At 41.8% G+C, this 23,603-nt stretch overlaps 1 protein-coding gene and 1 long non-coding RNA gene across 5 annotated transcripts in view; both read right to left on the minus strand.

Moving 5' to 3' along the window:
• Positions 1-3,436, minus strand: part of LOC115150081 (nuclear factor of activated T-cells, cytoplasmic 2) — a 37,683-nt gene extending 34,247 nt beyond the window's left edge. For all 4 annotated transcript variants that reach the window (XM_029692992.1, XM_029692991.1, XM_029692990.1 and 1 more), the window contains exon 1: positions 2,837-3,436. In XM_029692992.1, coding sequence (XP_029548852.1) covers positions 2,837-2,975 — 139 coding nt within the window. In that variant the 5' untranslated portion in view covers positions 2,976-3,436. The remainder of the gene's footprint in view (positions 1-2,836) is intronic.
• A 2,871-nt stretch (positions 3,437-6,307) lies between these two features.
• Positions 6,308-7,104, minus strand: LOC115150082 (uncharacterized). The gene is made up of 3 exons (XR_003867045.1): positions 6,917-7,104; positions 6,703-6,804; positions 6,308-6,663 (listed from the first exon to the last, which is right to left on the minus strand). It is a non-coding gene; the product is annotated as an uncharacterized LOC115150082 (long non-coding RNA).
• Positions 7,105-23,603: the final 16,499 nt, after the last annotated feature.

The following is a 23,603-nucleotide window of genomic DNA, read 5'->3' on the forward strand; positions in this document are numbered from 1 at the left end:
ACACATTACATAGATACAGACATTACAGAGATAGAAACACATTACAGAGATACAGACACATTACATAGATACAGACACATTACATAGATACAGACACATTACATAGATACAGACACATTACAGAGATACAGACACATTACAGAGATAGAAACACATTACATAGATACAGACACATTACATAGATAGAGACAGATTACATAGATACAGACACATTACATAGATACAGACACATTACATAGATACAGACACATTACATAGATACAGACACATTACAGAGATACAGACACATTACATAGATACAGACACATTACATAGATACAGACATTACAGAGATACAGACACATTACATAGATACAGACACATTACATAGATACAGACACAGTACATAGATACAGACACATTACAGAGATACAGACACATTACATAGATACAGACACATTACATAGATACAGACATTACAGAGATAGAGACACATTACATAGATACAGACACATTACATAGATATAGACACATTACATAGATACAGACACATTACAGAGATACAGACACATTACATAGATACAGACACATTACATAGATACAGACACATTACAGAGATACAGACACATTACATAGATACAGACACATTACAGAGATACAGACACATTACATAGATACAGACACATTACATAGATACAGACATTACAGAGATAGAGACACATTACATAGATACAGACACATTACATAGATAGAGACAGATTACATAGATACAGACACATTACAGAGATACAGACACATTACATAGATACAGACACATTACAGAGATACAGACACATTACAGAGATACAGACACATTACATAGATACAGACACATTACATAGATACAGACATTACATAGATACAGACACATTACAGAGATACAGACACATTACAGAGATAGAGAGGAAAACATGCTCAACCTTCAGATGAGTTTGAGGGGGGAGTTTCAGTACAGTTCTTACAGCTGGTTTGTCTGATATTTGGGGCTGCTGGTGAACCATGATGTGCAGCATAATCAAAGAGACACTGGACTAGCGTACTTGCCAGAGTCTTTAGGGGGTGTATAGGTTTCCTTCCAATTGGCGTCAGATTTTCATGTGAATATTCTAAAATCTTCCAAAAAGAATATGCCATTTCAGAGTTTCCTTTCGGAAAATTTGGAGGCGGACAACATGACAGCGAAGATTTTAAATTACCGAACATTTGAAAAATGTAATGTACATCCATATGCATTCAGATCCACCCTGGGGCAGCCAGCGCCATCAATAAACAAGGGACGTTGTCCAAATGAGCCACATTTACGTGTCCTTAAAAACAGCCTAGAACAAATTACAAAAACACTATTCCTGGTGTTTCGATTTGTAGCATATGCACAACTTTATAACCTATTTTTCTATTTTGTTTTTGGTTACTTTCCTAAAACAATAATTGTCCACCTCACGGTTCAGCTGTCAGAGGCATTGCATGCATAGGCCTAAAGGGTTAGGTGTCCACTGTATGATATTCATATTTTAATAAATATATAAAGGAAGAGAAGCTTAGGCCTAACCCCAGAGAGAAGGAGAGAGAGATATGTTGGTGGCATGCTACGACATGACATGCATTTCTTTATGTCAGATGGCTACTGCATCTGCTATACAGATTTAGAAGTACAGAAGGAGGGTAATTGGTTAATTACCCTCCTTAATCAGAAATATTTTTCTAAAGATAAGCATTATATTGTTAGATTATAGGAGTATCTCTGGTAGACCTGAAACAGTCTTCCTCACCTCAAATTCAACTGTCGGAGTCAGCTGGAGCGCCAGGGCTCACTGCCTTCATATCATAGGCCTGTAGTAGCTAAAGCTTAATAATAGCCACACCCTACCAAACCTTCACAGACGTTTCTAAACTTTATTAGGGTAATATCAAAAGTAAGCCAAGCCATTGTTTTTAGGGAAAATATGAGCAGAAGAGCGAATAAACCAGGGAAAAACACACAACCCTCCCCAAAGCGAAAAACATTTTTTGACAGCCGTCCCCCATTTTGGACCACCCCTCACAGTAAATTCGGATCTGTCCCTAAATATAAACTAAATCACAAAGCCATGCATGAATTTGAACAGTGGAGACCACAGACCAGCATGACAAAGCTATTCAAATGTATTCTATCACATTTCGGTTTGACTGTAGCCTTTACTGACTAGGCTAGTGTACAAAATATGATTATGTGATTAGGCGACCTTTGTTTTTTAAATCACGAATAATTGTTGTAAACTCCAATTTAAAGATAAATTATTGATTGATTGCTCTTGACGGCACTTCAGGAAGATGCTCTGATCGATTGATTGATTTTGTTTGTCAATTAAAAAAAAAAAATATATATATATATATATAGAGTCTGGGACTTATTTCCATTGTGTTCCCTATTTTGTACATACATACGCATTCAATTACATAGATATAGACACGTTGCAGAGTTAGAGACGAAGAAAATGCTCAATCTCCAGATAAGTATGACGGTGAACTTTAACTACAAATCTTACAAGCTTGTTTGGCTGACAGCTTTTTTTTTTTTTGATGTTTGGGGCTCCTGGTAAACCATGATGTGCAGACATTATCAAAGAGACACTGGACTACCAGAGTATTTAGGCGAGAGATTTTCATGTGAATATTCTAAAATCATCCATCTTTTCTGAGTAGGCTAGTGTACAAAATCTGATTATGTGATTAGGCTACCTTGGTTATCCTGAATAAACATCTAATTGTTGTAAACTCCTATTTAAACATACATTATTGATTGATTGCCCTTGACGGCACTTCAGGAAGATGCTCTTACCTTCAATCACGCGAAAGTCGTCAGATGGGTTGTACAAAAACAGGTAAGAAAAGTCCAACTCCTCTTGACTGTTATCTTGACCAAGATCTTCCACAAGCTCCAAAGAATGTGGATCATTGTCTTTGTAGATGGAAGTCATGTTAATAAGCACGTAAATTATTTATCAAAATGAAAAGAGAGACAAAAAAACAGCTGATGTTAGGCTATACTTTAGGCTTTTCACGACGATTCTGTATTAACTTCAGGCAATTGCAACAACGGAAGTCTAATGGTTCAAATGAAATATGACAGCCACATAAAAAGAAATCAGGCTGTCGATGTTGCTTCCTGTTTCTATTCTGTTGCATAGCCTAGTTGAGGCGGATGATTCTGTGCTCATGATGTAACTGTGTCGGGTCATTTTGTATCAAATGCTTTGAGGCTGCAAATGTAGATGATATATTTGGATTGTTGCTCAATAAAATAACAGAGACAGAAAATAGAACATAAACAGAAAAGGCCACTAAATGTTGTATTTAAGGTGCAACAAAGCTATACTTCACTATTATAAGGCTAACGAGTGGCGCAGCGGTCTACGGCACTGCATCTCAGGCGTCACTACAGTTAAATAGTTAGTTAAATAAAGGTTAGTTAAATAAAGGTCAAAAATAAAATACAGACACTCTGGTTCGATTCCAGGATGTATCACAACCGGCCGTGATTGAGAGTCCCATAGGGCGGCGCACAATTTTCCCAGCGTCGTCCGGGTTTGGCCGGTGTAGGCTGTCATTGTAAATAAGAACTTGTTCTTAACGGACTTGCCTAGTTAAATAAAGGTTAAAATATATATATATATATTTAAGAAATAATTGTACATAGTTAATTTTATGTTTTAGATTAAACAGGATAGAATTGACTGAGCCGGACAAACAATGTTTAATTTTGAAGCATGTTAACATAATATAATATTAGTGACTTGGCTGATTTCTGTCACAAGTGGAATGATTTGGCCACTAATCCATTGGGTGGTGCTACTGTTACACGTAGCCTACCCAACAGCCAATATGTCTTGTGTGGATTCCGTCATTTGGGGCAAAGGATACTTTGAATGTTAAATCCAAAGTGTATTCATTTGAGCCAGGACCCTTATTCATGAAGCATCACAGAATAGGAGTGCTGATCTGGGATCAGGTTCCCGCTGCCCATCTAATCTTGTGCTGTGATCTAAAAAGGCAAATCTTCTCCCAACTTCACTCTGAGACATTTTATGAATACCGCCCGGCACGGGGTAAAAGCCCTGTAACCAGTAGGAGACATAATTACTCTAGTTTTGTAGATTAGCCCCCAAACTTCACACTGAGACATTTTATGAATACGGCCCTGCATGGATAGCAGCCCTTTAACCAGTAGGAGGCATGATGACTCTAGTTTCAGAAGACATGAGAAGCTACTATCACATGACAAGATACCCTGCCAGGGATCATCAGATGACAAACACACACACACACACACACACACACACACACACACACACACACCATCACACACACACACACACACACACACACACACACACACACACACACACACACACACACAGGCATCAGGAAAAAAGTAATTGAGAGTTCACTGATAAGCCTGTTGTTGACAGAATGAGTCTTTAAACACGTGTCAACTACTTAGTTTCCCACCAGGACCCACCACAGTGTAGATTCATGTCTTCACCAGGACCCACCACAGTGTAGATTCATGTCTTCACCAGGACCCACCACAGTGTAGATTCATGTCTTCACCAGGACCCACCACAGTGTAGATTAATGTCTTCACCAGGACCCACCACAGTGTAGATTAATGTCTTCACCAGGACCCACCACAGTGTAGATTCATGTCTTCACCAGGACCCACCACAGTGTAGATTCATGTCTTCACCTGGACCCACCACAGTGTAGATTCATGTCTTCACCTGGACCCACCACAGTGTAGATTCATGTCTTCACCTGGACCCACCACAGTGTAGATTCATGTCTTCACCAGGACCCACCACAGTGTAGATTCATGTCTTCACCAGGACCCACCACAGTGTAGATTCATGTCTTCACCAGGACCCACCACAGTGTAGATTCATGTCTTCACCAGGACCCACCACAGTGTAGATTCATGTCTTCACCAGGACCCACCACAGTGTAGATTCATGTCTTCACCAGGACCCACCACAGTGTAGATTCATGTCTTCACCAGGACCCACCACAGTGTAGATTCATGTCTTCACCAGGACCCACCACAGTGTAGATTCATGTCTTCACCTGGACCCACCACAGTGTAGATTCATGTCTTCACCAGGACCCACCACAGTGTAGATTCATGTCTTCACCAGGACCCACCACAGTGTAGATTCATGTCTTCACCAGGACCCACCACAGTGTAGATTCATGTCTTCACCTGGACCCACCACAGTGTAGATTCATGTCTTCACCAGGACCCACCACAGTGTAGATTCATGTCTTCACCTGGACCCACCACAGTGTATACTAGATTAATGTCTTCACCAGGACCCACCACAGTGTAGATTCATGTCTTCACCAGGACCCACCACAGTGTAGATTCATGTCTTCACCAGGACCCACCACAGTGTAGATTCATGTCTTCACCTGGACCCACCACAGTGTATACTAGATTAATGTCTTCACCAGGACCCACCACAGCGTAAATTCATGTCTTCACCAGGACCCACCACAGTGTATACTAGATTAATGTCTTCACCAGGACCCACCACAGTGTAGATTCATGTCTTCACCTGGACCCACCACAGTGTAGATTCATGTCTTCACCAGGACCCACCACAGTGTAGATTAATGTCTTCACCTGGACCCACCACAGTGTAGATTAATGTCTTCACCAGGACCCACCACAGTGTAGATTCATGTCTTCACCAGGACCCACCACAGTGTAGATTCATGTCTTCACCAGGACCCACCACAGTGTAGATTCATGTCTTCACCTGGACCCACCACAGTGTAGATTCATGTCTTCACCAGGACCCACCACAGTGTAGATTCATGTCTTCACCAGGACCCACCACAGTGTAGATTCATGTCTTCACCAGGACCCACCACAGTGTAGATTCATGTCTTCACCTGGACCCACCACAGTGTAGATTCATGTCTTCACCAGGACCCACCACAGTGTAGATTCATGTCTTCACCAGGACCCACCACAGTGTAGATTCATGTCTTCACCTGGACCCACCACAGTGTAGATTCATGTCTTCACCAGGACCCACCACAGTGTAGATTCATGTCTTCACCTGGACCCACCACAGTGTAGATTCATGTCTTCACCTGGACCCACCACAGTGTAGATTCATGTCTTCACCTGGACCCACCACAGTGTAGATTCATGTCTTCACCAGGACCCACCACAGTGTAGATTCATGTCTTCACCTGGACCCACCACAATGTAGATTCATGTCTTCACCTGGACCCACCACAGTGTAGATTCATGTCTTCACCAGGACCCACCACAGTGTAGATTCATGTCTTCACCAGGACCCACCACAGTGTAGATTCATGTCTTCACCAGGACCCACCACAGTGTAGATTCATGTCTTCACCTGGACCCACCACAGTGTAGATTCATGTCTTCACCTGGACCCACCACAGTGTAGATTCATGTCTTCACCAGGACCCACCACAGTGTAGATTCATGTCTTCACCAGGACCCACCACAGTGTAGATTCATGTCTTCACCAGGACCCACCACAGTGTAGATTAATGTCTTCACCTGGACCCACCACAGTGTAGATTCATGTCTTCACCAGGACCCACCACAGTGTAGATTCATGTCTTCACCTGGACCCACCACAGTGTATACTAGATTAATGTCTTCACCAGGACCCACCACAGTGTAGATTCATGTCTTCACCAGGACCCACCACAGTGTAGATTCATGTCTTCACCAGGACCCACCACAGTGTAGATTCATGTCTTCACCTGGACCCACCACAGTGTATACTAGATTAATGTCTTCACCAGGACCCACCACAGTGTAAATTCATGTCTTCACCAGGACCCACCACAGTGTATACTAGATTAATGTCTTCACCAGGACCCACCACAGTGTAGATTCATGTCTTCACCTGGACCCACCACAGTGTAGATTCATGTCTTCACCAGGACCCACCACAGTGTAGATTAATGTCTTCACCTGGACCCACCACAGTGTAGATTAATGTCTTCACCTGGACCCACCACAGTGTAGATTCATGTCTTCACCAGGACCCACCACAGTGTAGATTCATGTCTTCACCAGGACCCACCACAGTGTAGATTGCAGAAAACCCATTTGCCATGCCATTAACCTTACAATAATCTGATCCTATCAAGGTGACCAATCAAGATGTCAAAACTCAAATGTCCCACCCTGGGTTTGTTTTGCAGGTATGTGTCATCCATGGTCGCTGCGGAATAACAAGTTTATGGCTACAAAGTCTAAATAGTAATACAGTACACAAAATAGGTTCAAGAGACAGTGTCCTTGCTGCCGTGATTACGCAGCGAGCAGTTAACCATCAGCGATGATTACACATCAATGTGTAATACCTATAGGAGGTCAGTCACTCCATGGCCCCACTGCCCCCTGGGAGGGTAGCCAGCCACACGGGCGGCCAGTTGGACATGGGATGGTCATTTGAGCCTCTTCTGTAAACTCAGAGATCAACCCTGCTAGAAATCAAATCATATTATATTGGTCACATACACATATTTAGCAGATGTTATTTAGCAGGCTGTAGCGAAATGCTTGAATTCGTGGCTCCAACAGTTCTGTAGTATCCAACAATTCATAGAAATACACAGAAATCTAAAAGTAAAATAATGGAATTAAGAAATATATAAATATTAGATAGAGCAATGTAGGCGTGACATTGGCAAAAAATACAGTAGAATAGAATACAGTATATACAGTTGAAGTCGGAAGTTTACATACACCTTAGCCAAATATATTTAAACTCAGTTTTTCACAATTTCTGACATTTAATCCTAGTAAAAATTCCCTGTTTTAGGTCAATTAGGATCACCACTTTATTTTAAGAATGTGAAATGTCAGAATAATAGTAGAGAGAATGGCTTATTTCAGCTTTAAACTCTTTCATCACGTTCCCAGTGGGTAGGAAGTTTACATACACTCAATTAGTATTTGGTAGCATTGCCTTTAAATTGTTTAACTTGGGTCAAACGTTTCGGGTAGCCTTCCACAAGCTTCCCACAATAAGTTGGGTGAATTTTGGCCCATTCCTCCTGACAGAGCTGTTGTAACTGAGTCAGGTGTGTTGGCCTCCTTGCTCGCACACACTTTTTCAGTTCTGCCCACAAATGTTCTATAGGATTGAGGTCAGGGCTTTGTGATGGCCACTCCAATACCTTGACTTTGTTGTCCTTAAGCCATTTTGCCACAACTTTGGAAGTATGCTTGGGGTCATTGTCCGTTTGAAACACCCATTTGCGACCAAGCTTTAACTTCCTGACTGATGTCTTGAGATGTTGCTTCAATATATCCACAGAATTTTCCTTCGTTATGATGCCATCTATTTTGTGAAGTGCACCAGTCCCTACTGCAGCAAAGCACCTCCACAACATGATGCTGCCACCCCCGTGCTTCACGGTTGGGACGGTGTTCTTCAGCTTGCTAGCATCCCCCTTTTTCCTCCAAACATAACGATGGTCATTATGGCCAAAGAGTTCTATTTTTGTTTCATCAGACCAGTGGACATTTCTCCAAAAAGTAGGATCTTTGTCCCCATGTGCAGTCTGGCTTTTTTTATGGTGGTTTTGGAACAGTGGTTTCTTCCTTGCTGAGCAGCCTTTCAGGTAATGTCGATATAGGACTCGTTTTACTGTGGATATAGATCATTTTGTACCTATTTTCTCCAGCATCTTCACAAGGTCCTTTGCTGTTGTGCTGGGTTTGATTTGCACTTTTCGCACCAAAGTACGTTCATCTCTAGGAGACGGAATGCATCTCCTTCCTGAGCGGTATGACGGCTGCGTGGTCCCATGTTGTTTATACCTGCGTACTATTGCTTGTACAGATCAACGTGGTAACTTCAGGCCTTTGGAAATTGCTCCCAAGGATGAACCAGACTTGTGGAGACCACCATTTTTTTCTGAAGTCTTGGCTGATTTCTTTTGATTTTCCCATGATGTCAAGCAAAGAGGCACTGAGTTTGAAGGTAGGCCTTGAAATACATCCACAGGTACACCTCCAATTGACTCAAATGATGTCAATTAGCCTATCAGAAGCTTCTAAAGCCATGACACCATTTTCTGGAATTTTCCAAGCTGTTTAAAGGCACAGTCAACTTAGTGTATGTAAACTTCTGACCCACTGGAATTGTGATACAGTGAATTATAAGTGAAATAATCTGTCTGTAAACAATTGTTGGAAAAATGACTTGTGTCATGCACAAAGTAGATGTCCTAACCGACTTGCCAAAACTAGAGTTTGTTAACAAGAAATTTGTGGAGTGGTTGAAAATTGAGTTTTAATGATTCCAACCTAAATGTATGTACACTTCCGACTTCAACTGTACATATGCAATGAGTAAAGCAGTATGTAAACATTATAAAAATGACTAGTGTTCAATTATTGTAGTGGCCAGTGATTCCATGTCTATGTATACAGGGCAGCAGCCTCTAAGGTGCAGGGTTGAGTCGCCGGGTGGTAGCTGGCTAGTGATTGCTATTTAACAGGCTGATGGCCTTGAGATAGAAGCTGTTTTACAGTCTCTCGGTCCTGGCTTTGATGTACCTGTACTGACCTCGCCTTCTGGATGTTAAATAAAGGTTAAATACATTTAAAAAATGATAGCGGGGTGAACAGGAAGTGGCTCGGGTGGTTGTTGTACTTGATCTTTTTGACCTTCCTGTGACATCGGCTGCTGTAGGTGTCATGGAGGGCAGGTAGTTTGTTCCTGGTTGTGCATTGGGAAGACCGCACCACCCTCTGGAGAGCCCTGCGGTTGCGGGCGGTGCAGTTGCCATACCAGGCGGTGATACAGCCCAACAGGATGCTCTCAATTGTTCATCTCCTGAGGTTGAAGAGGCGCTGTTGCACCTTCTTCACCAGACTGTTTGTGTGGGTGGACCATTTCAGATCATCAGTGATGTGTATGTCGAAGAACTTGAAGCTTTCCACCTTCTCCACTGCGGTCCTGTCGATGTGGATAGGGGCGTGCTCCCTCTGCTGTTTCCTGAAGTCCACGATCAGCTCCTTTGTTTTGTTGACGTTGATTAAGAGGTTATTTTCCTTGCACCACTGTCCCAAGGCACTCACATCCTCCCTGTAGGCTGTCTCGTCACTGTTGGTAATTAGGCCTACTACTGTTGTGTCATCTGCAAACTTGATGATTGAGTTGGAGGCGTGCATGGCCACGCAGTCAGGAGTCAACAGGGAGTACAGGAGGGGGCTGAGCACGCACCCTTGTGGGGCCCCTGTGTTTAGGATCAGAGAAGTGGAGGTGTTGCTTCCTACCTTCCCCACCTGGGGGCGGCCCCTCAGGAAGTCCAGGACCCAGTTGCACAGGGCGGGGTTCAGACCCAGGGCCGAAGCTTAATGATGAGCTTGGAGGGTACTTTGGTGTTGAATGCTGAGCTATAGTCAATGAACAGCATTCTTACATAGGTATGCCTCTTGTCCAGATGTGACAGGGCAGTGTGCAGTGCAATGGCAATTGCATCGTCTGTGGATCTATTAGGGCGGTAAGCAAATTGAAGTGGGTCTAACGTGGCAGGTAAGGTAGAGCTGATATCATCCTCCTTAACTAACCTCATAGCACTTCATGATGACAGAAGTGAGTGCTACAGGGCGATAGTCATTTAGTTCAGTTATCTTTGCTTTCTTGGGTACATTAACAATGGTGGACATTTTGAAGCAAGTGGGGACAGCAGACTGGGATAGGGAGAGATTGAATATGTCCGTAAACACTCCAGCCAGCTGGTCTGCGCATGCTCTGAGGACGCAGCTAGCAATGCCGTCTGGGCCGGCAGCCTTGCGAGGGTTATACTCATCTATCTTGTTCGCGTCCTGCACCCATCCACCTCTTACTGACCAATCAGATTGCTGCTACTCAAATCCACAAGATTATTGTATGTAAATGAAAACATTTGTTTATCGGTGGACAGTATGATAACAAAATGAGAATTATCGAATACTGTATTTTTATTTTATTCCACATGGCAATGAGAAAGATATTACAGACTGAATTCAATTGTGTAATATTAAAGTGATAGTTCACCCAATGGAGCCATTACAATAAAAGAAATTAACATAAGCTTTCATGTAAGATTTTATTATTATTATCAGTCATCTTCACGATTTTTCACGTCACATTTTTTAAGCTAATTTGACCTATATGGTCTATATGGGCAGCAGCTAGCCTAGCAGTTAAGTGCATTGGGCCAGTAACCAAAAGAGCACTGGTTCATATCCCCGTGCCGACTAGGTTAAAAATAGGACAATGTGCCCTTGAGCAAGGCACTTAACCCTAATTGTTTCTGTAAGTCACTCTGGATAAGAGCGTCTGCTAAAATGTAAAATATGGTTTGACAAATTGTCAATGCAAGCAAATTAACTTCTTATTAGGTAGCTTTGCTCAAATCACATTTGTTGAAGAGTTGTTCTGATTTCAAAATCACTCGAATGCATTTATGTGGTAGTTATGACTTCATCGACTGGTAGAGACGAAATCCCATGAACCATCTGAACACACCATTAGCCTAGTTAACTGGCCTTAGCCTAGATCAGGGGGTCTAAAACTACCGGCCTGCGGTCCCAATGCTTGTTTTAGTAAATGAGGCAGTATTTTCCAAAGTAAACCCTGTTCTGGTTTGATATTTGTTAACTAGTGATAGTCTAGCTAGTTAGCAATTGGCACACATGATGCATAATAACACTTTCCTATCGGGGAACACAGAGGATGACTATGCTCTTAGACAAAAAGGTGCTATGTAGAACCTGATACCATGGTTCTTTGGCTGTCCCAATAGGATAACCCTTTGAAGAACCCTTTTAGGTTCCAGGTAGAACCCTTTACACAGAGGGGTACATGTAATGCAAAAGTGTTCTACCTGAGGTCTACACCGAGGCCTGGAGCGGGATCGATTTGGAGGTGGAGGGTCCGTCATGGTCTGGGGCGGTGTGTCACAGCGTCATCGGACTGAGCTTGTTGTCATTGCAGGCAATCTCAACGCTGTGCGTTACAGGGAAGACATCCTCCTCCCTCATGCGGTACCCTTCCTGCAGGCTCATCCTGAAATGACCCTCAAGCATAACAATGCCTCCAGCCATACTGCTTGTTCTGTGTGTGATTTCCTGCAAGACAGGAATGTCAGTGTTCTGCCATGGCGAGCGAAGAGCCCGGATCTCAATCCCATTGAGCACATCTGGGACCTGTTGGATCGGAGGGTGAGGGCTAGGGCCATTCCCCCCAGAAATGTCCGGGAACTTACAGGTGCCTTGGTGGAAGAGTAGGGTAACATCTCACAGCAAGAACTGGCAAATCTGGTGCAGTCCATGAGGAGGACATGCACTGCAGTACTTAATGCAGCTGGTGGCCACACCAGATACTGACTGTTACTTTTGATTTTGACCCCCCCTTTGTTCAGGAACACATTATTCCATTTCTGTTAGTCACATGTCTGTGGAACTTGTTCAGTTTATCTCTCAGTTGTTGAATCTTGTTATGTTCATACACATTTTTACATATGTTTAGTTTGCTGCAAATAAACGCAGTTAACAGTGAGAGTTTAGATTCAGCCGCAGGACAATTTTTCTTGAGCGGATGGTCATAATTTGTACCCTGCAAATTGACTGCACTAAGCCCAAACAGATATAATATTTGACTAAAACATAATCATCTAAAACCTTGCTTACATTTATATACGATCACATAAATCTCTTTATTATGCGTGAGAATACTTTGTAACAAATTTTCTGAATTAAAATAACTTTTGCAGGTCTTTTTTTTTTTGCTCAGAAACTTTAGGGGGCCATATTCGTTGTGCGTGACGCCAGTGGGGAACCTTGTCCTATGGGGACAGCCAAAAAAACCTTTTGGAACCCTTTTTTCAAAGGGTGTACTCCTACTCTGGATATAGAGTACATCTGGCACTACCTCACCCTCCCTTATCTGATTGCTCCTGAACTAGGGGCACTGTGCTGGCGCCCACCCAGCCACACACTCATCACCGTCACACACAGGACCTAGTAACAAAGTAGTGTCTCCATTACCCTCCTCCCCAAACTCAAATGCGTGTGTAGAGTTGAGCAAAGGTAGCCTGCCAGAGGTAGCCTACAAAACAACTAGGTCATGGCTAGCTAGTGTCATTAAAAAAGCATGAAATCGCATTTTAATCTGATCAACAGAATGACCTGGGGGCTTGCCATGTCAACACAGCCTTGGCATCACCTATTCTCTGGCACCAAAGTCAGACAGATGTTGTAACCAACCTGTGCTGAGTGGTCACAGAGGAGATTGTAAAAGGAGATTGCAGACACACAGGGAGAATTAAAGAAAAACAGGTGTGTGTTTATGCTAACAAAGTAGCCACCCTTTGCCTTGATGACAGCTTTACACACTGTTGGCATTCTCTTAACCAGCTTCACCTGGAATGCTTTCCAATAGCCTTGAAGGAGTTCCCACCTCGGCTGAGCACTTGTTGGCTGCTTTTCCTTCACTCTGCGGTCCAACTTATCTCAAACCATCTCAATTGGGTTGAGGTCGGGTGATTGTGGAGGCCAGGTCATCTGATTTAGCACTCTGGGTCTTCCTTTCCTGTGGCAGTCCTCTTACATTTGATTGACTGACCTTCATGTCTTAAAGTAATGATGGACTGTCATTTCTCTTTGCTTATTTGAGCTGTTCTTGCCATAATATGGACATGGTCTTTTACCAAATAGGGCTATCTTCTGTTTACCCCCCTACTTTGTCACAACACCACGGATTGGCTCAAACGCATTAAGAAGGAAATAAATTCCACAAATTAACTTTTAACATGGCACACCTGTTAATTGAAATGCATTCCACGTGACTACCTCATGAAGCTGGTTGAGAGAATGCCAAGAGTGTGCAAAGCTTTGAAGAATTTAAAGTCTAAAATGTATTTGGAATTGCTTAACACTTTTTTGGTTACTACATGATTCCATATGTGTTTTTTCATAGTTTTGATATCTTCAGTATTATTTTACAATGTAGAAAATAGTAAAAATAAAGAAAAACCCTTGAATGAGTAGGTGTGTCCAAACTTTTGACTGGTACTGTATAAGCAAACACACGTACCCGCATGCAGGCTTGGGGAGTAACTGATTACTCACCAACCCCTGTGATCAGTTACATGTAATTGGATTACCCACAAAAATATTACTTTAATCTGTTACGTTACCAGCAGCAACAAAAAACTCTATGATTACTTACTTCTAAGATCACTTTTAAATTCAGAAAGAATATTAATGAAAAAATACTTTGACACCTTTCTGTTTCCTCAATGACGTTCATTTCAGCATTGAAAAAAGGTGCACACACTCCATTTGCACACACTGTATATAGATTTTTCTATTGTGTTATTGACTGTACATTTGTTTATTCCATGTGTAACTCTGTGTTGTTTTTGTCGCACTGCTTTGCTTTATCTTGGCCAGGTCACAGTTGTATATGAGAACTTGTTCTCAACTGGCCTATCTGGTTAAATAAAGGTGAAGTTAAAAAAAATAAAAAATAAAGGTTCCAGTTTAAGTTTGTTCCACCTGAGTGAGTCTGAGACCAAGTCAGAGACCACTAGGATGACACACCAAATGCGTTTGATGGATCCTTTTTGTCTTCTTCTAATGATGCGCGAAAAATACACATTTTGGTACCAGGACGTGACTGGGATTTGTGCCACAAATTCTAAAATCTTAGCATATGGAACCAGTGTCAGGGAAACTAAACCAAAGCATGGATTGCTGTCATACCTTGTCCAAATACTGTTTACAGGGTAAGGGAACAATATGTACTTTTGTAATTTGGGTGAACTATCCCTTTAAGGGTAAAGTAATTCAAAAGTAACAGAAAGTAATCAGATTATGTTACTGAATTCGGGTAATCCAAAAGTTACGTCACTGATTACAACTGGTGTGCTGTGTATTAGTCCAGTGTTATGACAACTGGAGTACTGTGTATTAGTCCAGTGTTATGACAACTGGAGTGCTGTGTATTAGTCCAGTGTTATGACAACTGGAGTACTGTGTATTAGTCCAGTGTTATGACAACTGGAGTACTGTGTATTGGTTCCAGTATTAGTCCCAGTGTTATGACAACTGGAGTACTGTGTATTAGTCCAGTGTTATGACAACTGGAGTACTGTGTATTGGTTCCAGTATTAGTCCCAGTGTTATGACAACTGGAGTACTGTGTATTAATCCAGTGTTATGACAACTGGAGTACTGTGTATCAGTCCCAGTGTTATGACAACTGGAGTACTTTGTATCAGTCCAGTGTTATGACAACTGGAGTACTGTGTATTAGCCCCAGTGTTATAACAACTGGAGTACTGTGTATTAGTCCCAGTGTTATGACAACTGGAGTACTGTGTATTAGTCCAGTGTTATGACAACTGGAGTACTGTGTATTAGTCCAGTGTTATGACAACTGGAGTACTGTGTATTGGTTCCAGTATTAGTCCCAGTGTTATGACAACTGGAGTACTGTGTATTAATCCAGTGTTATGACAACTGGAGTACTGTGTATTAGTCCAGTGTTATGACAACTGGAGTACTGTGTATTAGTCCAGTGTTATGCCATCTGGTGTACTGTCAGGTGACGTTATGCACTGGCGCTACATTAAGATTCTACTTCAATAAATCAGACATGTGACTTTCAATAGGCCTCCTCTGTCCTTTCTCTATGACTCTCTCCCTCGGACAGAAGATGGACCTCAATGATCACCTGTCTCTACCTGTAGAAGATCCCAGGCCATATCATTCATGGTGTATCTCTTTTCCTCTTTGGCATATGTTCAAAGAACCTCTTCAAAGCCAGGAAAAAAACACACCTTCACCATGGGTCATTGACTGTGTGGAAGGTGGGAAACTGGGAGTGCTTCCCAAACATCCGAGACATCATGCACTGTAAAAGTATGCCATCCCACAAAAGGTTAATGTTCCTTGCGGGAAAGCAGGTGGCAGAGATCTATTTTGTTTCATCAGTCAGGTGGCGAAATGCTTATTAATAGTGTGTGATGTATCTTATCTCTATGGAGCGACAACCAATGATATACAGTTGAAGTCGGAAGTTTACATACACCTTAACCAAATACATTTAAACTCAGTTTTTCACAATTCCTGACATTTAATCCGAGTCAAAATTCCCTGTCTTAGATCAGTTAGGATCACCACTTTATTTTAAGAATGTGAAATGTCAGAATAATAGTAGAGAGAATGATTTATTTCAGCTTTTATTTCTTTCATCACATTCCCAGTGGGTCAGAAGTTTGCATACACTCAATTAGTGTTTGGTAGTGAAACAGTATAGCTTCTGTCCCTCTCCTCGACCCTTCCTGGGTTCGAACCAGGGACCCTCTGCACACATCGACAACAGCCACCTTCGAAGCATTGTTACATATCGCATTGTTATATATCGCTCCACGATATGCAGAGCAAGGGGAACAACTACTTCAAGGTCTCAGAGCAGTGACATGACCGATTGAAACGCTATTAGTGCACACCCCGCTAACTAGCTAGCCATTTCACATCGGTTACAGTAGCATTGCCTTTAAATTGTTTAACTTGGGTCAAACATTTCGGGTAGCCTTCCACAAGCTTCCCACAATAAGTTGAGTGAATTTTGGCCCATTCCTCCTGACAGGGCTGGTGTAACTGAGACGCTTTTTCAGTTCTGCCCACAAATTTTCTATAGGATTGAGGTCAGGGCTTTGTGATGGCCACTCCAATACCTTGACTTTGTTGTCCTTAAGCCATTTTGCCACAACTTTGGAAGTATGCTTTGGGTCATTGTCCATTTGGAAGACCCATTTGCGACCAAGCTTTAACTTCCTGACTGATGTCTTGAGATGTTGCTTCAATATATCTACATCATTTTCCTCCCTCATGATGCCATCTATTTTGTGAAGTGCACCAGTCCCTCCTGCAGCAAAGCACCCCCACAACATGATGCTGCCACCCCCGTGCTTCACAGTTGGGATGGTGTTCTTTGGCTTGCAAGCATCCCCCTTTTTCCTCCAAACATAACGATGGTCATATAGGCCAAACAGTTCTATTTTTGTTTCATCAGACCAGGGGACATTTCTCCAAAAAGTACAATCTTTATCCCGATGTGCAGTCTGGCTTTTTTTAGGGCGGTTTTGGAGCAGTGGTTTCTTCCTTGCTGAGCAGCCTTTCAGGTTATATCGATATAGGACTCGTTTTACTGTGGATATATATACTTTTGTACCTGTCTCCTCCAGCATCTTCACAAGGTCCTTTGCTGTTGTTCTGGGATTGATTTGCACTTTTCGCAACAAAGTACGTTCATGATTTCTTTTCATTTTCCCATGATGTCAAGCAAAGAGGCACTGAGTTTGAAGGTAAGCCTTGAAATACATCCACAGGTATACCTCCAATTGACTCAAATGATGTCAATTAGCCTATCAGAAGCTTCTAAAGCCATGACGTAATTTTCTGGAATTTTCCAAGCTGTTTAAAGGCACAGTCAACTTAGTGTGTGTCAACTTTGTGTCATGCACAAAGTAGATTTTCTAACCGACTTGCCAAAACTATAGTTTGTTAACAAGACATTTGTAGAGTGGTTGAAAAACGGGTTTTAATGACTCCAACTTAAGTGTATGCAAACTTCCGACTTCAACTGTACCTAGCAGGCTCGAGCAACACAGTGTGACCACTGAGTGCGGACGTCATTTTGGGTGCCCTGCCCATTCTAGGGGCTCAGCCAGGGGTCACAGGGTCATCTAGAGTTCAAGCAGCCCCGTCAGCACCAGAAGAGGAAGCATTGGGTAACACAGAGATATGCTGCTTTTCAGGGATCGCCCATGACCATGTAAACAGTGTAGGGAGTGGACTGTAGTGAGAAGGAGGTTGGGGGAGTATGGAGTGGGTTTGAAGGAAATTGAACATAGGACCTGCTGCCTATGCTGACCTCATCATAGAGATCCTAAATGATGTAGTCTATATTCTATTTTTGCCTCAATATATTTCATGATGTGTAAGGGTAAGCATCTAGAATAATTGCAGCCATAGGTGGTAATACAGTATCTCTCTAGGAGCTGATCTGCCGTGGAATAATTATTTTGCTATGCTAAGATTTGAATTCTTTCAATGCTACCCTTACTGTAACCAATGCCTGCAACCTTATCAGTTAACCTACCAGGGTATTTACAAACAGCACAGGAATCCACATGTATTGATCACATCTTTACTAATGCTGCAGAAATCTGCTCTAAAGCACTATCTAAATCCATCATATCTAGGAAAACCAAAGTTCCAAAGGCTGGGCCTAATATGATGCATAAGAGGTGATACAATACATTTTGTAGTGATTCCTATGTTGAAGATGTAAATAATATTTGCTGGTCTGTGGTGTGTAATGAGGAGCAACGTCTATTTGCGCCCATACTGGATGGAAATTACAAGTGTAATGGCTGTGCTCAATGCAATGGCACTTATAAATGTAGATCCTTCAAACACCCCCAAACAGGGAAATCTATCCCAATTAAAGGTGTTATTACGTGTTCCACTAAGGCAGTTATTTATCTTATAACTTGTCCTTGTGGTAAAAATTATGTGGGTAAAACAAAGCGTGAATTAAAAGTACGTATCTCAGAGCATCGTAGCACCATTAGGTGCAAAAACTTGACTTACCCAGTTGCGGCCCACTTTTTGGAAGCAAACCATCCGATTTCGTCTCTGCGTTATATTGGCATCGAACATGTCACCCTCCCTAGGAGAGGGGGTGACCTTGATAATTTATTGTTAAAACGAGAGGCTGCCTGGATCTTTAATTTAAAGACCCTTGCTCCCTTCGGTCTCAACATAGACTTTGATCTGAAGCCATTCTTGTGATTATTGTGATTTTGCCATTGTAATTGTTTGTTAGATACATTTTAGACTACAAATGCTATGATCGTATGCTATCCATTTGTTTGTCTTTTTGTATGCCATTTTTTTTAAATATTTGAGTTAACCAATGATATTAGGCCACACTTGGCCATGATTACAAACACCTGTGTGTCTCTTGACACTATATAAATGACTCATCTCGCAGTGTTTGTGATGATAGCTTCGCTGTCGAAACGTTGGTTATTCAATTTTTGCATCTGAGCTCTTAGAGTGTGCGGCTTTCCTTTATTTTCTAGTTTTCTACTCCGCTAGCCAGCACCTCGCCTTTATAGGTGTGCGTTTCTTTTTTCTAGAGTGTAATGAGGAGCAACCTGATGCTGCACTTGACACATTTATGAAATTGCTTATTCCAGTTATTAATAAACATGCACCCATTAAGAAAATTACTGTAAAAACTGTTAAATCCCCTTGGATTGATGAGGAATTCAAATATTTTATGGTTGAAAGGGATGAGGCAACAGGAATGGCAAATAAATCTGTCTGCACAGCCGATTGGCAAACATACTGTAAATTGAGAAATCATGTGACTAAACAGAAGAAGAAACTGTAATATGAAACAAAGATAAATTATATAAAGAATTATATTAAAAATCTTTCAAATTTTGGGAAAAAAGATTAACTCGGCTCCATCATTCATTGAATCAGATGGTTCATTTGTCACAAATCCCACTGATATTGCCAACTACTTTAATTTTTTTTCATTGGCAAGATTATCAAATTTAGGCATGACATGCCAACAACAAATTCTAAACCTACTACACATCCATGCATAACTGATCATATTATGAAAGACAAGCATTGTAATTTTGAATTCCGTAAAGTGAAAAAATATGTCTATCAACAATGACAAGTCACCTGGATCTGACAACTTGGATAGATATCGTTATTGCCACTCCTATTTGCCATCGCTTCAATCTAAGCCTACAGGAAAGTGTGTGCCCTCAGGCCTGGTGGGAAGCAAAAGTAATTCCACTACCAAAGAATAGCAAAGCACCCTTTACTGGCTCAAACAGCCAACCAATCAGCCTGTTACTAACCTTTAGTAAACTTTTGGAAATAATTGTGTTTGATCAGATGCAATGCTATGATTTTCAGCACACTTATAAGGAAGAGTATTCAACAAGCACATCACTTACACAATTGACTGATGATTGGCTGAGAGAAATTAATAATAAAAAGATTGTGAGAGTTGTTTTGTTAGACTTCAGTGCAGCTTTTGACATTATCGATCATAATCTGCTGCTGGAAAAAACTTAAGTGCTATGGCTTTACACGCCCTGCTGTATTGTGGATCGAGAATTACCTGTCTAACAGAACACAGAGGGTGTTCTTTAATGGAAGCCTCTCCAGCTCTGATGAAGGTAATTCATGCCAAAACATAAGAGAATTACCTGTCTAACAGAACACAGAGGGTGTTCTTTAATGGAAGCCTCTCCAGCTCTGATGAAGGTAATTCATGCCAAAACATAAGAGAATTACCTGTCTAACAGAACACAGAGGGTGTTCTTTAATGGAAGCCTCTCCAGCTCTGATGAAGGTAATTCATGCCAAAACGTAAGCCGATTGTTTACTTGTTCCGTCAATAATCTATCAGATTCATGCAGCAACAAAGTTCTCCTTTTTCTTTATTGTCCAGTTGAATAGTCACCAGTTGAAGAATCCTGGGGTAAGGAATGTTTTTTGGATAATCCAGGTAGAGTCAGGCGTTCCCCAGAGCAGCTGACTAGGCCCCTTACTTTTGACCTGCCCTTTGCTCATGACCTGCCAGTGGCTCTGAGTGCCTATGTATGCTGATGACTCGTCATTATACATGTCAGCGACCACAGCAAGTGAAATCACTGCAACATTTAACAAAGAGCTGCTGTCAGTTTTAGAATGGTTGGCAAGAAATAAGTTAGTCTTAAATATTTTTAAAAAAACTAAAAGCATTGTATTTGGGACAAATCATTCACTAAACCCTAAACCAACTAAATCTTGTAATGGATAATGTGGAAATTGAGCAAGTTGAGGAGAATAAACTGTTTGGAGTAACCCTGGATTGTAAACAGTCATTGTCAAAACATATTGATGCAACAGTAGCTAAGATGGAGAGAGGTCTGTTCATAAAAAAGCACTGCTCTGCCTTCTTACAGCACTATCAACAAGGCAGATCCTACAGGCCCTAGTTCTGTTGCACCTGGATTATTGTCCAGTCGTGTGGTCAGGTGCCACAAACAGGGGCTTAGGAAAATTACAATTGGCCCAGAACCAGGCCGCACGGCTGGCCCTTGGATGTACACGGAGAGCTAACATTAATATGTCAGACTCTCCTGGCTCAAAGTAGAGGAGGGACTGACTTCATCACCATTTGTATTTGTGAGAAGTATTTACATGTTGAATGCACCGAGCTGTCTGTTTAAACCACTAGCACAAAGCTCAGACACCCATGCATTCCCCACAAGACATGCCACCACCAGAGGTCTCTTCACAGTCACCCACAGTCACCAATAGACTACAAGAGGCGCACAGTACTACATAGAGCCATGACTACATGGAACTCTATTACATTTAAGTAAGTCATGCAAGCAGTAAAATTTTATTTAAAAACAGATAAAAATACACCTTATTGAAGAGCGGGGACTGTGAAGAGACACCCACACAGGCACAGACACACGTAAATACACACACATGATAACATACGCACTATGCACACACGTACACATGGATTTTGTGTTGTAGATATGTGGTTGTAGAGTAGTGGCCTGAGGGCACACACGTAATGTGTTGTGAAATCTGTTGTGAAATGTAATGTAATGTTTTACATTTTTTATAACTGCCATCATTTTGTTGGACCCCAGGAAGAGTAGCTGCTGCCTTGGCAGGAACTAATGGGGATCCATAATAAACCCCATGAAGAGTAGCTGCTGCCTTGGCAGGAACTAATGGGGATCCATAATAAACCCCAGGAAGAGTAGCTGCTGCTTGGCAGGAACTAATGGGGATCCATGATAAACCCCAGGAAGAGTAGCTGCTGCCTTGGCAGGAACTAATGGGGATCCATGATAAACCCCAGGAAGAGTAGCTGCTGCCTTGGCAGGAACTAATGGGGATCCATAATAAACCCCAGGAAGAGTAGCTGCTGCCTTGGCAGGAACTAATGGGGATCCATAATAAACCCCAGGAAGAGTAGCTGCTGCCTTGGCTGGAACTAATGGGGATCCATAATAAACCCCAGGAAGAGTAGATGCTGCCTTGGCAGGAACTAATGGGGATCCATAATAAACCCCAGGAAGAGTAGATGCTGCCTTGGCAGGAACTATTGGAGATCCATAACAAATACAAATGGAGAAAGCTGATCCAAGAGCAGCGCTGTTTTTCTTTCAATACTATCAGTATCAACACATAGCCAACATTCTCTCTACGTGTTTGTTTGGGAAACACTCTTAAAAAGTTGGCTTGTAAAAACGCTACATTTGGTACAATTATTGTAAAGCTTAAAAGTTACATCACAACTTGGAAATGAAGCCCTGGTTGTTTGAGAGTGAAGCAATGTGGTCATTTGGAATTCAAAGCCAACAGTATAAAGCCTACATAAAGTGATAGTTCCCTCTAAAAAAAATGTCTGACATTTTCAGACCTACAAAATGGTCTAATCTCAAGTGGATTCCTTGTCCCATGCCACTTTTAATGGCGAAATATGTAGCATTGTGTGCGACCCGACCAAATTCACATAGAAATGTGAGTTATAGAGCTGTCATTCTCATTGAAAGCAAGTCTGATCAGTGGTAGATTCATTTGTGTCCTAGTTCTATGCTTCCCGTCCTTAAGATACATTTTTTGCGTCTTTTTACTTTCAGTATTGTACACCAACTCCAAACAGCTGAAAATACAACTTTTTCAGTTTTTGAAAATATATTTCACAGCGGTTTAGATGTTTCCATTATTCTCTACATTAAGATAGCTTGTTTTGTCACATAAACTGAAACATTTTAGCAGACAGGTAATAGCGTAGGACAAACTTTTACTTTAGAGTAAACTATGGTATGATCACAACATAAACAGATGACGTCCATCTCAAGGGTACTATACTTGCTGTTACGGGACCTTCTTTTTGAGAGGTCTAAATTGACTCCCAAAACGGTAAGTAGATCAGCTCATACCCAAACCCGAATAACCTCTGACATTTAACCCTCCTTGATTAACTCCACTGCGACCACCTCTGCTAAGGCCTATTGCAATCAAAGCAGACGACATGACCAGGGGTACACAGTGACATACAGAGCCACTATTTGTCAACTACTGCCATGATAAGATAAGTTGAGGGGCCCCTGGGCCATGTTGCCAGAGAGGGGTCTATCTGGGGTCAAGAGCTTCAACACATTTACCAGAGGTAAAGTGTCATTAAGGGCAAAGTGTTTGATGGGTGTTCCTCATGCAATCAACCCTCTACTACTGATGCCTCCGTAGCAGTCTGTCAGTGGCGTAACCCAAACTATTAAAAATGTGCTGTTCATTTGCTTCAAGAATTGAAACATCATTGTTTTAGGGGGAAAAAAGGGCCAGGTAGCCTGGTGGTTAAAAGCGTTGGGCCAGTAACCCGAAAGGTTGCTTGGTTGAATCCCCGAGCCGACTAGGTGAAAAATCTGTC

The sequence above is a fragment of the Salmo trutta genome, chromosome 16 (assembly GCF_901001165.1).
Source record: "Salmo trutta chromosome 16, fSalTru1.1, whole genome shotgun sequence".
Classification (NCBI taxonomy): Eukaryota; Metazoa; Chordata; class Actinopteri; order Salmoniformes; family Salmonidae; genus Salmo; species Salmo trutta.